Source organism: Lineus longissimus, chromosome 2, assembly GCF_910592395.1.
Source record: "Lineus longissimus chromosome 2, tnLinLong1.2, whole genome shotgun sequence".
Classification (NCBI taxonomy): Eukaryota; Metazoa; Nemertea; class Pilidiophora; order Heteronemertea; family Lineidae; genus Lineus; species Lineus longissimus.
In genome coordinates, this window is record NC_088309.1 from 16512622 (window position 1) to 16529270 (window position 16649).

Sequence of the window (16649 nt, forward strand, 5' to 3'; positions counted from 1 at the left end):
TGCAGAACAGCAAAGGCTTGCGACCCAATTATGACAATGACTTTACACTCAGGTGCCAATTTGCCTAAAAATTCATCCATAGACAAAGCTGGTGAATTTTCATTGTAGGACAAGCAAATATTGTGAGATATACCCACACGTTTCAACTTGAAGTGTTCGTTGAAAGATGAATGGTAAGGTGGGATTTGATCAACAGCTAAATAGCTTACTTGAGGAATTGTCACTTTTATTTGGTTGTACCATGAATCGCCCTCATCTAAAATATCGTCAAGGTCTTCTGACTGCCAATGTGCAGGTGAAACAATAAGTGAATACACGAGAGCTGCTGCAGCATTTGTGACACACTGTCTCCCAATAGAAGCATCTGAATATTTTGAATGACCTTGGTGAAATGATCCTTGAGTAATTTTATCAAAGCAAGTCAGAATATCGTTGTCCAACTGATTCACCGGCCCTGGATTTGTTTCAATATCGTTGCAAAGTTTCAGAATATTGCATTTGTACAGTTGATAGCCCATTGTAAAAATCAATACTAGTAACAGTAAGTACCTGACACTATCAGTTAGAGGTTTACATGCATACAGGTTTTTCATGGTTTCCTTTAGGTAACTTTCACTCTTGGTTTGATCAAGTGTGGCATCATCGGGGTTGCCGTTGAATTTGGTTCTGTTTTTGCAACTAGCCAGTACTCTGGCAAACCATTTCTCGGCAGCTTTTTGTGCTGAATATTTTCTCTGCTGCAGTTTCTGTTCTTGAAATATGTTCATCAAGTGTGTATACTTCTGAAGCACCTATGATAGTTATACATGTAGGCCAACACAAACCATCTAGATGTGAAATACCACATAGACCTTTCATTTGTTTCCTCATCCCCTCGTGTCAGAAATGATATCTCTGAATAATTGATATCTGCAGTATGACGGATATGACAGAGACTTCCACATTCAGTTGAATGAGATGGCTGGCTTTTCACACATGCTTTAGATAGATAATGGCCAATAACAGACCGATACTGTTCGAGATCATTACCCATTTCCATTTGTCACATTAACTTGCTGCAGCAAAATATTTGGTGACTTTCTTGAATTAATATGACTTTGAGTGCCTTTTGACAAGTCGATGTTGCCTTACAGCAGTTCTCGTGCCTTTTCAGCAGGTGTTTTGTGCCTTTCTGCAAGCTTTTTTGGCAAGTTGTTTGCACCTTTCACAAGTTCTTTGAGCCTTTCAGCAAGATCTTTAAGCCCTTCGGCAAATTCTTTGTGCTATTCGGCAAGTTCTTTGAGCCTTTCGGCAAGTTCTTTGAGCCTTTCGGCAAATTCTAGGGTGCCTTTCGGCAAGTTCTTTGGGCCTTTCGGCAAGTTCTTTGAACCGTACGGCAAGTTCTTTGAGCCTTTCGGCAAGTTCTTTGAGCCTTTCGGCAAGTTCTTTGAGCCTTTCGGCAAGTTCTTTGAGCCTTTCGGCAAGTTCTTTGAGCCTTTCGGCGGGTAATTAAATGCCTTTCGGCAGGTAATTTAGAGCGTTACAGCAGGTATTCTGTAACTTTCAGAAGGTAGTTTAGACCGTTACAGCAGGTAATTTGGAGTGTTTCAGTTGTGACTTTCGGTAGGTGGTTGGTGGTTTCGGAACGTAGTTGGTGGTTTCAGAACGTAGTCTGTGGTTTTGGTAAGTAGTTAGTGGTTTTGGTATGTAGGTGGTAGTTTTGGTAGGTAATTTGATGCCTTTCAGCAGATATCGAAACCATGAGGGATAATACACCAAATGTAAGGGACAATGCACCAAACACTTGGAAGCAATGAGGGTAAATACACCTCACGCCAGCAGGAACCTGAAAGTAAAGGGATACGCTTCAAGCTTTCCTTGACTTGGGAGTTGTAAGTGCACTAATACGCCTTAGAACCGGAAGAAGATCGTCACTCAACTGACATGAATCTGCAAGAAAAAGAAAATTAACTAGTCTTCAAATACATGTAACCGCAAACATATTTTTTAAGTTTCAAATTAAAAGGTCTGATGAATTCTGCTGAGGCCAATTCACGCCATTTGACCCCTGTCACCTTGAAAAGAAAGTCAAATTGAAAACCCAGGTCAGATGCACATGTGATAAAAATTTGGCGATGGTGAGACCCTTTACAGTTGAGGTGATAAAGCACTTTATTGTGTTTTCGGTTTTAGCCACCTGGTGACCAAGAATCACACCAGAATGAAATAAATTCTCTGTCCAAGGTCACATTTTATACTCTAAATCATTTTTAGTAGTAAAGAGACGTGGTAGGTCAGGATGCATTATAATTACATAGGGTCTAGTGGTGTGTAACAAGTTTGAAGTCAATAGTATCGCAGGTTATTCCCAAGGAGACAAAAAAATGAAGATGTTCAGTTCTGCTTTGTTCAGTTGTGCTGGTAAATGTTGGCTGGTGCACTATTCAGATGTACACATAATTCCATCTGCACATTTCCCCGAGACTTCTGAAGGATTACGAGTTGTTGCCTATTCTAGACATTAGGGAGGTTTCGGGCCATTACGTTTAGCCGAGCGACGACATTTAGCTATCTGTATCCGTAACTGTCTATCGTTTAGGTTGAAGTGGTTTCGAGGATGGACTCGGTTAGCCATTTACGGATAGCACTTAATGATTAATTTCCTGATTTTCAGTAAGAGTAGGCCGATTGTCAAGTCACGTGGGTATGTATAGGTCAATTTCATGCGGCGATTTTAGGGCCCTACACTATAGGGTATTCCAGTACAAATGCTAACGAAATATTGTTTAGATGAATTGGCCAATCAGATTCCACGCCTTCACATCCAAACATGTATATAAGGTAGGTTTATGTAGGCCTATACTTGTGAACTGGAGGGATGGCCAACATGGACATTTTGCAAATGGCAATGGAAGATGAGGATGAAGAGTTTATGTACCTTCTATTAGCCAATGGACATTTAGATCCACCAAGGGGGATCACGTATGATCCTGGGTGGTCACGATTCGACTTGGCTCTCCAAACTGATTATCAGTGTTGGAAAAACTTTCGTTTCTGGAGGGAAGATATATATAGATTATCTACGTTACTGGGAATCCCCGAAAAGATAACGGTGAGGAATGGGTGTACATGCAGTGGAGTGGATGCATTGTGCATGGTGTTGAGGAGATTTGCTTATCCCAATCGACTCTGTGATTTGGAACAGTTTTTTGGTCGGCCTTCATCATCTCTGTCCCTCTTCATTAATCACACAGTGGATCTGCTGTATAACGACCATCAACACCGTTTACGGACACTGAACAATCCATGGCTCGACCCTGCACAACTCCAGATATACGCAGACAAAGTCCACCAGAAAGGTGCGCCTCTGCAAAATTGCATTGGTTTCGTTGACGGCACAGTCGGCCCGATTTGCCGGCCCACCCGCCACCAGCGTGTTTGCTACAATGGGCACAAACGTATCCACGCGCTTAAATTTCAATCGGTGGTCATACCATGTGGCTTGATAGCCCATCTCTATGGTCCAATGGAAGGACGGAGGCACGATTGTGCTTTACTTCGTTCGAGTGGCTTGATGGAGGAGATGGAGGGGAGACATATAACCGATCGAAATGGTGTTCCCTATGCGCTTTATGGGGACCCGGCGTATCCGATCAGGCAGTATCTTCTGAGTCCATTCAGAGGGGCCAACTTAAGGGCTGAAGAGCAAGAATTCAACTCTACTATGTCTTCCGTACGCGAGTGTGTGGAATGGGAATTTGGGAACTTTGTCAGCAATTTTGCATTTCTGGACTTCCGCAAGAATTTAAAGTTTCTTCTGTCTCCCGTGGCAAAGTACTACCTAGTAGGTGGCCTTCTCATCAACTGCCGCACGTGTATCTATGGTAACCAGACCAGTCAATACTTTGAACTAGGCCCTCCAACCCTGGAGAACTATCTGGTCTGAACTGTGTCAAGACTGAGAGGAAGGTCTGAATTATTTTCAATGACAGATTTATTGCAAAAATAATAACACTATACATGTATACATCATGAAGTTTCTTGAAATACAAATATTCATGTAGATATAGATATCCATGAGACCATTTACTGGATATCCTCCCCTATAACGGACACAATGCTTTAATTTAGATATTTAGCACAATTCTGTAATCTAAAAACTAAATTGGATATTAGAAAGAAAAATATCCAATTCGGATTAAGTGTAAAGCATTGAACAAAATATCGTTCCTTAAATGAAAGCATTATGAAACATTAGAGGCGAGGTTATCCAGTATTTTGTAGCCCTATACAGGGTGGCTCCGAAAAGCATTCAAGCCTACTTCCACTAACCTGCTTGTCCCGTTTTTTGGTCAAAATGGCAAGTCGACATATTTTGGGTTTGAATTTACATGTACCAAGTCCCCTAACCCATGTCACCAGATTAGAGTTTCTTTGGCAACAAACCCATCATCATGTCAAACATTTTTTTATCTTTCTCAAGCATTGCCTCCCTTTCCCTATGTTCTATATCAAATCTTTCTTTGTCTAATTCCAATTTATCTCTCAGATACTTCACGTAATCTGCGGATGTATCGGCACGCCGTTTTTTAACTGGTGGTGGGTTGATAGCGTCATCTTCATCTGAAAACATAATGATAATTTCTTAAATTCTAGTGTAACTGCATATGGCGGGCCGTTCGTCCATTAATTCAATTCAACAAACTGAGATTTTAAGTTTCTCTCTGTACTAACCTTGCTGTTCATCATCATCATCGTCGTTCTTCCTCTTCGCTGGAATAAGTGTTTCCATAGCGGCCTTGCGAATGTCTTTACCCTGGCTCTCTTTTATATCGACAGTCTTATCTAGTACCTCCTTTTTGGATCTCTTTTCTTCCTCAGTTTGCTCCAACAACTCTGTGAGCAACTGACTGCGCTCGTCATACTCTTCATTCGTTCCAGATCTGAAAGAAAACTGATTGATGTATTTGCTTGCTGAATAAACAAACCCAGAAACTTGGGAATGAAATTTAGAAACATATTTATTTCCTGGACTTTTTTCAGCTATGTTTTTGTCATATTCATAAATTAAATACATACTAATTCCCGCTACACACGGTCAAATTTGTCATCCAATTTTGGGAATATGCTCATTTAGGGCCAAGAACGTGGTCCTCTATATTCAATGCATGATGCCAGAATCAGCCTAAAAAAATGGATGAACAATTTGACCGTGTGCGGCGGCCATATGTCTTTTCAAAACCGGTGCAGTAATGAATGCAGCATCAAAAGGCCTATACTTACGCCCTCAGTGAATTCATTTCATTTTTTCTGTGTGCCTCTTGTAACGTTCGGACTCTGTCTTTGCATGCTCGGAGGGTTACATAATGGTTCGCCTTCTGCTGTTGTAAAGCGGTGTTCACATTTTTGTGTAATGCGTCCCAGGCGGCCTTCGATGACGGCTGCCTTGCCACCATCTCCCGCAGCAGAAAAATGTCCAGAGCTGGGAAAAACCGAATTGGTTTCACTTTTTGGCTTGTCCCTTCACCAGCGTCCATATTTCTGAAATAGAAAATTACACCTGTCATGCCATGGCTGAGGTAGCCTACAGGGTGACATCATCCCGACCCGTGCCCATTCAGCATGTTCAAACCAAATACAAATAAAAACATTTAGGCCTGCTTTATTGATCACTATAAAATGTCGCCTAGTTGTGCCTTGTTACTGAACTTATTTAGTTCGTGAATGAAGTAACATCAAGCGAGTCGGAAATCTATAGACATATATGTATTCAACTGCAAAATACACCATCCACATTCACGGTGCCATATCAACAATCAACATGAAATATCATATGCCAAATGAATAAATGTGTCATAAAGTTTGATTTGGTATTTACAGTGCAAAGTTATAGCAAAGTTTACTAACTGTCTTTAACTTACGTGTATCCAGCTCGGTACAAGTCGTGCGCTATGAATACAAACCGGTCGACATATAGTGCTGTGTGTAACACGTCACAAGAACGCACAAACTGATTACCTAATAACAGTGGTTCACCAAACCATGCAAATTCGAAACACCTTGTTGAACTACCTTTCTTTGAACAGAAACAAGAACTTCTAGCACGGATACAGCACGCATTTCAAAAGCAAAATATACCATCAAGGACATTACGTACGGAATTAGGTGACATATAGGCCTATGAAATTAACACAGAGAACATCAATAATCCGTGACCGATTAATTTTGGGTCATCACATCTGTGATACAATAAGCTATTTTGATAATCGTTTTGCACTGACGTTTATCTAGGTAGTTTCGGATAGGTCTGATGGAAATAATGTGTGTATACGTCACAAGACCGCAAAATCTGATGACCTAAATGTCGTCGCTGGTCTAAACGTAAGGGCCCGAAACCTCCCTATTGACATATTTTGAGTGGTATACGCCATACACAGACGTTGACAAGATTGAGAGATGTAGCATTCAGAGAGGTTATCTGAGTCACACGACACAGATCTACCAATCAATCACAGTAGCTTAATACACTACAAGTGATGTACCTGTACGTAGGCCGAGGCGGCAGGCCTAGCCACGTTGTTCATTGCAGGCAGTGCATTTTCAACACACAATCATCAGTGTAGTGTAGCCAACATTTACTAACATACGTCATGATACACAAGGTTTTTATTTGTTTTCTAGAATGACATGAATTAGGCCTATAGGGGGCCTATCCTATCCATCATACATGACATGACCATGGGTCAGCTCATACTAGCATTCATAATCATATCATCAGATGTAGGCCTAGGCTATACTACAACACACAGTAGAGGCCTAGGCCTACGTCACAACCCATCACACTGCACTATCACGCATGCATGCTCACGCTGATGACCTAACTCACCATACACATGCACGGGCGACTGACCCCACACCATGGGCATAGCCGCCATGCACATCATCATTGCCATACCCCACTTCCACATTTCAAAACCGTACCCGATCCTATTCCGGTACCTGCCGTGGAGTCTCACGCATATAAAGAGATATTTTCTATAATGATTATCTCCTTCAATCAAATAAAACACTGCGTTGCTCTCGACTGCTTTGAATGAGACAAAGCGTTATAGGCCTAGGTCATATCTGTGTTTACGCGCAAGACTGAAGACTCCACGGTACCGAAACAGGATCGGGTAGGCTAGGCTATACAGTTTTGAAATGTGGAAGTGGGGTAGGCCTGCATATGCATGTGATCATGGTGATGACAGAGACAGTGTGAGCATCTTACCTAATACCAGTGAGAGTGCATTTCCTGACTAGGGCCAGGGGCCTACCACCATGCATGAAGGCCTGTTGTAGCGCTTCGATCGGCGCCGCATGACCACGTGACCATGCATGCATGATTGCTGACATGCGGCATGCTGACCATGCTGACCACAGATCGCAAATGCCAGCTAGCGAATCAGAGAATAAATCTTGCTCACAGCACCATAGAACGCCATGAATGAAAACAATGTAGGGTCGTAGGCTTACTATAGATGTATGTTGATCATTTTCCACTGCAAATCTTGAAATGCAGTCGGAATAAAACACACAGAACCACTAAAACACAAGAAATTTTAATCAAAAATGCCCACCAGAAAGCATGCGTTTGCATATTGTCCCATCTTCGATAATACGACGATAACTGGTACTCCGTCCTCTTTACGAAGCCATTCACGAGCCATCCATTGCAGCGCCGAGAAGTGGGATTTTCTGAAACTAATCTATTCGCGATTTCGACGAACATCGAACTTGGCAAGTAATGTTGTCATCGTGCATAGTTCTACACTTCGTGAAATTTCCGCTGTATGTCGGAAACAGTCGGGCCTATAATTCATGCATTAAAATGCCGCAAATTCACCTCGATAACAACCAAAAATCTCCTGATTTAAGGGCTACTTTTTAGAATTATCGAACTGACATAGATGGTTAATCATTTAAAACTGACTTACCTGGAGTTTAATCATGTAGTTCTGTCATAATTTCGTCAATCAAGCCCTTTTCTCTGATGAATCGAATCGGCAGCACTTCATCGTAGACTGGTTCCCGTCTATGTGGATATGCTCGCCCACAATAGACAGGCACAGGCTACCGCGTAATGACATCATTTGGGAAACCCCATCCTACTGTGCAGACAGATTCCCTGATAAATTCACCCTTTCTGACTGAATAAATTCCCCCCTGAATACCTATGAGTGTCCAGTTAGTCCCCTATACTCCTTAAATCCAATAAAAGTCAGTAAATATCGCTCAATTCGGGGTATTTTGAAAGTTCGTACTCGCTACGTACATGATACACTGTTTCTGTACATAGTCATGCTCCACGCTGAGCAAATAATGCAAATCTGCGCGAAAAACTGCGCAGATCACCACAACTAAAAGCCTGGAAATCCGGGCAAAATTAGACTGGTGCCCGTCTATATGGATGTGCTGGCCACATATAGACAGGCACAGGCTACGGCGTAATGACATCATTGTAGGAAAGCCCATCCTACTATGCAGACAGATTCCCTGATAAATTCACCCTTCTGACCGAATAAATCTCCCCTTGAATACCTATGAGTGTCCATTTAGTTCCCTATACTCCTTAAATCCAATAAAAAACAGTAGTACCGCTCTTTTCGGGGTATTTTGAAAGTTCGTAGTAGCTACGTACATGATACACTGTTCGTGTACATAGCCATGCTCCACGCTGAGCAAAGAATGCAAATCTGCGCGAAAAACTGTGCAGATCACCAAAACCAAAAGCCCGGAATTCCGGGCAAAATGGCGGTCTGTGCTAGTCGTTTGAAGCGAAGTCAGCAGCGCCACGTAGCGTAACGACTGGGAACGAGTCTAGGGCAAAATGGCGGTCTGTGCTAGTCGTTTGAAGCGAAGTCAGCAGCGCCACGTAGCGTAACGGCTGGGAACGAGTCTAACTTCATCGAGCAACACAGGCTGACCTATCATATTACTAGAATACCGTTGTTTTGAGGCGGGAAATTTGAAATTACCCAGTTTTAGCATTTTGCCCATAGCGCCCCCTAATGGCCAATAGATGAATTAATCACAATTCTGCTATGATTAGAAAAAAATAAGCAAAATGTGGGTGAGATTAGAAAGCCATATATCTGTTGGTAAGAGAGCTATGGTCTAAAAGGCCAAAACGCTTCGATGACCCCTAGCGCACTAAATGTAGGTCAAATGGTGCCAAATTTGTTACTGAAGGTAGCCTTCACAAGGCTCATAATTGTCATGCCTAATTGAGGTTTGTAGACCTTACGGTTACAAAATGTGCCCCTGTGGACAGATGGACGGAGTGACTGACTGGCGGACAGACGCCACTCGAATAGCTATTTGATAAGCTCAGCAGACCTTCGGTCAGCTGAGCTAAAAATGATTACAAATGTATAAAAGCCAAGAGTGAAGCATGGACAAAAGTGGCTGACAATTTCAATTCTCAAAATGGGGTTGTGAAACGGGATGTCAAACAGTTGAAAAAGTGTTGGGACAATATCAAAATTCGTGCTAAAAAGGTTCTGGGAAAGGACGCAAGAGAAACCAAATTGACTGGTGGCGGCAAGAAGGACACTGTGCCAAATGAAGAAGCCCAAGCTATTGCAGCTATAATACCAGCTCAAATCCAAAGCCTGGAAAACGAATTTGATGATGACGGCGATAATCACACAGAAAAAGGTAGGTTCCTTTTTAGCTCACCTCTTAGCAGAGGTGAGCTTATCCCATACCGTGGCGTCCGTCGTCCGTCGTCGTCGTCGTCGTAGTCCGTCGTCCGTTAGCACGGCACGTTTCGTAACTGTTAGAGCTATTGAGTTGAAACTTGGTACACATGTACCCTTATGTAATGACACCTTGGAGACCAAGTTTCGGTCCGATTCGTTTCATGGTTTGGCCACCAGGGGGCCAAACGTTAAAAGTGAAAATATGCAATATCTCCCTTAATAGTAGTCGGGAAATTTTGAAAAAAATATGGTAGGTACTTCTAGCAAAGGTGCATCATATATCCTCCGGGTTTTTGATTTGACCTCCTTTTCAAGGTCACAGAGGTCAAATGGTGTAAATTGGCCGTTAGGATGTAACGATGGCACGTTTCTAAACTGCAATGACTATTGATACCAAATTTGGTACACATTTACCCCTTAGTCAGGTGATCTCAGGGACCCAAGTTTGGTCCAATATGATTCACCACTTGACCACCAGGGGGCAAAATCCAAAAACCTTAAAAATGTGATTATTCCTTAACTTCTTGCCCGATTGCCACCAATTTGATATCATTGGTACATCTAACCACCATACAGTATATGTCACCCAGGTTTTTAATTTGACCTTCTTGTCAAGGTCACAGAGGTCAAATGGCGTAAATTCGCCGTCAGGCCGTAACTATGGCACGTTTCTTAACTGCAATGACTATTGATCACAAATTAAGTACACATGTACCCCTTGGTCAGATGATCTCAGGTACTGAAGTTTGGTGCAATCTGATTTGCCGTTTGGCCTCCAGGGAGGGGGCCAAATCCTAAATTCTTCAACATGCCATTATTCCTAGTAATGACTTGCCCGATTGGCACCAATTTTATATCATAGGTACATCTAATTCTAACAACCATTCAATGTGTCACCCGGGTCTTCTTTGATTTGACCTACTTTTCAAGGTCACAGAGGTCGAATGTTATGTAAATTGGCCATTTTGGGGAAATTGTAATTGCTTGGACCTACATCAAACCTAACACTACATGACACAATACCATGCTCTTTATCCATCTTTCCTCCACATGAGGTGAGCACAATGGCCCTGGCCATTTCATTTATAGAAGTCTCAAGAGTAAAGTAAGCATGCAATGGTATTCTGAAACCTGACATTGCCCCGCAAACATTTTAACAGAGAAACATTTTCTTAATCGTTTTTTAGCTCAGCTGACAAAGTCAGCGAAGCTGGTAATATTACTAAGGGAATGGTGTCCGTCCTTCCTGCCATCCTGCCATCCTTCCATGTCAATTTTGGGCATTTTGTAACCGTAAGACCTAGGCACTTTGTTGACGCTGCTAAAGTAGGAGTAGCCCAAGGGGAACTCAGAAACCAAAAATCAGCGCGATCCGACCTACATTCGGCGAATGAGGTCATCGGGAAGATTAAACTTCTTTCCTTTATACCTCGGGCCACAGAGGAAATATTGTTTTCAAATCTGGCTGAATATTTTTTAATAATTTTTCATTTTGACTTGTAATGGAATTAGTTTAGTTTTCACCGCCAGTTGGCGCTACAGGCACATTTGACAGATTTTTTGACGATTCAAAAGCCCGGGTTATGACGTATAGTTGCGCAGTTGTATTCTGCGCATTGAATTGGCCAGAAAACCGGGCTATATTTCAGCATATACAGGAAATCATTTTGGCTCAATGCTAGCCATGTCTGGCTCATATTGTGCCAATAGCAAATATGAGCCATTATTTCTTCTTTGAGCCAATGAATTGGCTAACTTTGAGCCTCTTAATCTGATTTTAGCCATAGATGGCTAAGATAGATGGCTAGAGCTTTAGCCAAATGTGGCTCATGCCTATTTTCTGATTTTTACTGGCTCAACCATTTCATTCATTGGCTCAATATTGCAGTGGCACAGGGCTAACTTATATTTGGCTCACCACTTAATTCACTGGCTCAATGTTGCAGTGGCCCAGGTTGAGCCATGGCTCACCATATTAAAGTAAGGATGTAGGCACCTATAAAATTGAGAGAACATTTACGAGAACAATGCTAGGCCAACTGGCAGTACTGGTAAGCTTACTCTGCATGTATACTGCTTAGATTTACATTGAATAGTAGGCCTAAGGCCTAGAAGCCTGAGTAGTCGTTCTTGCAAGTCTTGAAAATAGGAGACTTGCAAATTCATGATCTCTATTCTCAAACTAAGAAGTTGTCCAGGGACCCTAGGGCTTGGTAAGCCTGAGTAATATCATGATTTAGGGCCCGGGGATGAAGATAAGAATCAGGATCAGTGTCAGAAGGTGGGAAATTGTTAGGTCAGGCCTCCTTACATTGCATCCCAAGCTTTTTCAGTTTTTTACGATGCAGTCCTACCCGTTATGGTGGGCATGATGACAAGGACAAAATCAAGCCATAAAAGAACTTGGCATTTGTAAGAAATCTTGGTTAGCCCTGGTGGTATGAGGCATACTTTGTTGTCATTTATGATGTCAGGATGCTGGGGAGCAGAAGTCTCTTTCGTGAGAATGGACTGCAAGGTAAGGGCACAGTTTTTATATTCTTTGGTTTACAGGCACCAAAATTATGATGCCAAGTAGGCTTAATACGGAGGGTGAATTAGAAATTACTTTTTGTAATTGGAACACTAAGATTGGCAATGCATCAGAAAATGTTTATTTATTATCAACAATAAACAATACTTGCACTATAAACAAAACCACAAGAATAAATAGAACTGGCAATCATCAATTGAAATTGGAAAATTATAGCATGAACTGCAGTTTACTATGGATGGATAATACTCATGAGTCACGTCATGAACAAAAATATTTGTTCACATTTAAAAATAGGCCTGAAAATGAAAGAGATGCAATATTTGTACAACAATACTGGTACACAAATTGAACAAACTTTAAACTACAGGTACCTACAGATCATATACTGTAACCTGGAAAAATGATGTTAGAACTTTAAGTAATAAAATTGGCAGCCAATTTACTCAATTTGACTTTGACAATGGACCATTGTTAGAGTAATCACCCTTGTCTTATTTTCAGATGACGCAGTCCCTGCCTGGTGGCCAAACAAAGTAGCTTCAATCAAGCTGAAATTGCAATGGTGATAGTGAGGTCATGTGACCTGGAGGTAACATGGGTAATACCAATTTTGAGTTCAGTAGCAATGATATCGCCACATGTCATCTAGCTAAAGCTCTATTCTAGCTATATTCGTAGCATTCCGGAAGCTATACCATACCTGATACCATGTGCTACCTGCACCTGCAAGCTTCAGCTGGTAAGCCAAGTGACAACACACAATGCATCCTGACAGGGACTCCAAGACAAACAGCCTATAGTTTTGTGTTTCCTTCTAATAAGCTTGTGAAGTCATATTTGACCGGGATGTAGAGGTGTCTTTCAAATTCATATGCCCACATTGGAAAAGGAACAATGAGATTGATGGGATTCACAACTTCCAGTCCCATTGCACAATCGTGTTTTCTGATTTCATATGCATAAAGCTCATCAGAAATCCCATCAGTTTGATATGGTTCAAGCCTTAAAAAGAATTTAACACCATCAGACCAAATGTCACAAAGTTTCCCAAATAATGGCAGTTCTTGCTCTGCCCTAACCATAACATAACAATTAGTGTTGTAGCGGTTTCCATGCACTTTTAACCATTTGAGGCTGTAGATGTTCTTGTCATTTGCTACTTCTCTATCTGGATAGAACAAGTTTATTTCATCCCTGGCTTAATCTTGATTTTCTATTATGGTGCTAGGTCCAGTTTCAATATCATTCTCAAAAAGAGGATGCCGACCTCTTTCACTAATATCCAGTAAATCTGCACAATTTTTGAACCGATGTCGTTCTGCTATAAATTTTGGCAGATTTTTATAGCTACCTACTTTTGCTACTCTCTTAAAATATTTATGTTTTGACTCAAATCTCATACACCAATACTGCCGTACTGGGCCAAGATTCAAAATACAACTTGGAAGATGTAACAGATAGTGCTGTTTTGGTATTACGTTTTTCTCGGGGTAACATTGTTTAAACATTTCCAATTAGAATGTGATAATTTGTTTTAGGTGATCAACCTGTTCTCTGCATATAACATGTGAGAAAGCGATACTCATTATTTGGAGAAGCAAAGTGAAACACTGCCAGTGAGATGATTCAAAATCAACTAAATCACCAATGTAAAATGGCATTAGTAGACCAAGCAGCCATGTTTGTGAAGCTGATTGTCGTGAACCTGACTCGCCATCCAACAAGTGTTGGTCCTTGATGACACTTGGTTTTGATTTAGTGTCTACATAGCTGTATGGAAAATTAGATACTCTTTCATTCAACTCGGCAAGTGACAATCGGTGTTCAGCTGTGATGAAGAAACTGAGCATTAGCCTCATAGTATATTTCAAATTCCCTTCTAAAATTATGTGCATTACATCTTGTGGCATAGCCTGAAACATGTCAAAATGTTCAACTCTGGTTATTTCTGCTCGTCTGTTAATTCCATATGTTGTGTATTACATCTTGTGGCATAGCCTGAAACATGTCAAAATGTTCAACTCTGGTTATTTCTGCTCGTCTGTTAATTCCATATGTTGTAGAGAAGTGATTGCGTAAGGCTGCATCCTGCAAATTGTTGCACTGTGTGTCATGGGTCTCCATATTTCGGAGAACAAAATCTTCTTCAACTACTTGTTCTTGTATCTGATCAAAAGTTGCCATACATTGCCGACATTTCCTTAAGGCAAATCCAACCCCCTCTTTGAACCCACCTATTTCATGAACGGCTGGCGTGTCACCAATCACCGCTGCCAATGTTCCCCTGATATTAAATTGTTCATTAGGGAGAGCCACATTTAAACCCTGCTGGTTGAGCACTGCTATGTCTCGGTAAAATGGTGTAAGTACAGCATCTAAATTCCATACCTAGTGATTTCTGGCGATTCAACAATAATCAGAAGATTGATACTGAGTAGTCTAGATCGATATCTTGGTGTAATATTACCTAACGTAAAGTAAAAAAAGCCTATTTTGTGAGTCTTTGATCCAAGAGGATAGGATATTTCCACCTTATCATAATAAAGAAATATCTGTAAGGCATTGTTGTTTGCATTGAACAGGGGGTGCGCCCGAAATGTATCACCGTCGCAATAGTCACCAAGTAGTCTATCCCTCCTTCTGTGGTCTGTGAGGACATGTTCACGATATTGTTGTATCTGGAGTAGACTTCGTAATGTATCCAACAGAGGTATGTAGTATGAAACATGGGGAACATTTTCTGCATGGCGATCTTCACCTGTTCCCAACACTTCAAAAGTGTGGCCCAGGACACATTCCACATGTGTCTGAAAAGCAAAAAAAATTATGAGAAATATTGCCTAGAGTTGTCATCTGTGGCCAAGTTGAGTAGATCATGAGTTATTTTCCTGGGTGATCCATATCACCCTGGGCAAATAGACCTCACAACCTAATTCATCGTAAAAAATGTTTTTAGGGGAAAAAATGTTTTTGTTTTATTGTAGAAAAAATACTGGTAAGAACTGTGAGGTTATTTTGCATTAAAAACTGTGTTTTTTTTAGTAGAACTTTTTTTGTACGTGGCTATACATTTTTCCAAGCTGCTCATGCTGTCATTCCCTGGTCAAGCACTGATTCCATGTGGTTTCATTGAACCCTAGCTAATTTGTTTTAGGTGATCAACCTGTTCTCTGCATATAACATGTGAGAAAGCGATACTCATTATTTGGAGAAGCAAAGTGAAACACTGCCAGTGAGATGATTCAAAATCAACTAAATCACCAATGTAAAATGGCATTAGTAGACCAAGCAGCCATGTTTGTGAAGCTGATTGTCGTGAACCTGACTCGCCATCCAACAAGTGTTGGTCCTTGATGACACTTGGTTTTGATTTAGTGTCTACATAGCTGTATGGAAAATTAGATACTCTTTCATTCAACTCGGCAAGTGACAATCGGTGTTCAGCTGTGATGAAGAAACTGAGTCTTTGATCCAAGAGGATAGGATATTTCCACCTTATCATAATAAAGAAATATCTGTAAGGCATTGTTGTTTGCATTGAACAGGGGGTGCGCCGAAATGTATCACCGTCGCAATAGTCACCAAGTAGTCTATCCCTCCTTCTGTGGTCTGTGAGGACATGTTCACGATATTGTTGTATCTGGAGTAGACTTCGTAATGTATCCAACAGAGGTATGTGGGACAACACCGGTGATTATTTGCAATGCATTTTCTATTAAACTTAAAAATCTGCCAAAAATAGGAAACCGTGTTTTTTTACAAACCGCCACAAGGGGTTAATATCCAAGGTCTGGGACATCCCTCACTGCAATGGCGTATAGGGTTCACCACGAAAATCTAGAGAAAATCCTATTTTTGTAAAACAGTTCTCAGATTCTCACTTTCCAAGCTGCTTGTCTCCAGAAATGAAGCCCTTACTGGTGCTGCCCTCCTGAAAATACCCGGGGGACCATAGAACTGAAATCAATATTTTATGAAAGATTGAATACTACTCTATAATTCAAATCAATATTTATCTTGATTACCTTGGTATTAACCCACGCCATCCCAGGGTCAACTTTTTGTTTTTATTCTTCAATAATTTGACGCCCATACCGATGTAGGTGTCACTGGTGTTGTGCCTAATAGGAAGGGGTTAATAGCGGATGGGTTAAAAGTGGGCATATTCTGAAAGGGTTAGACCTCCCATCCAACAGGCATAGGGAAGAAATTTGATCAAGGCCCTGCATGGCCTATGAGATCAAATTGTCTATTGTACTTACCATTGCAACTTCAAACGGAGTTCACAGGGCGGTCCCTTATATTCAACAGGTGCTGTCTTCAACAAACACAGGGTTAAAGCAATCAATCACTATCAGTCAATGACTCTGAGAGGCCCTCTTCTGAAATAC

The 16649-nt window shown here is 41.2% G+C and overlaps 1 protein-coding gene across 1 annotated transcript; it reads right to left on the minus strand.

The window, feature by feature from the left end:
- Positions 1-4402: 4402 nt before the first annotated feature.
- LOC135482936 (DNA ligase 1-like) lies at positions 4403-5435 on the minus strand. The gene is made up of 3 exons (XM_064763421.1): positions 5263-5435; positions 4714-4922; positions 4403-4602 (listed from the first exon to the last, which is right to left on the minus strand). The coding sequence occupies exons 1-3, from the start codon at positions 5433-5435 to the stop codon at positions 4403-4405; spliced, it is 582 nt and encodes a 193-aa protein (XP_064619491.1).
- Between the last annotated feature and the right edge of the window lie 11214 nt (positions 5436-16649).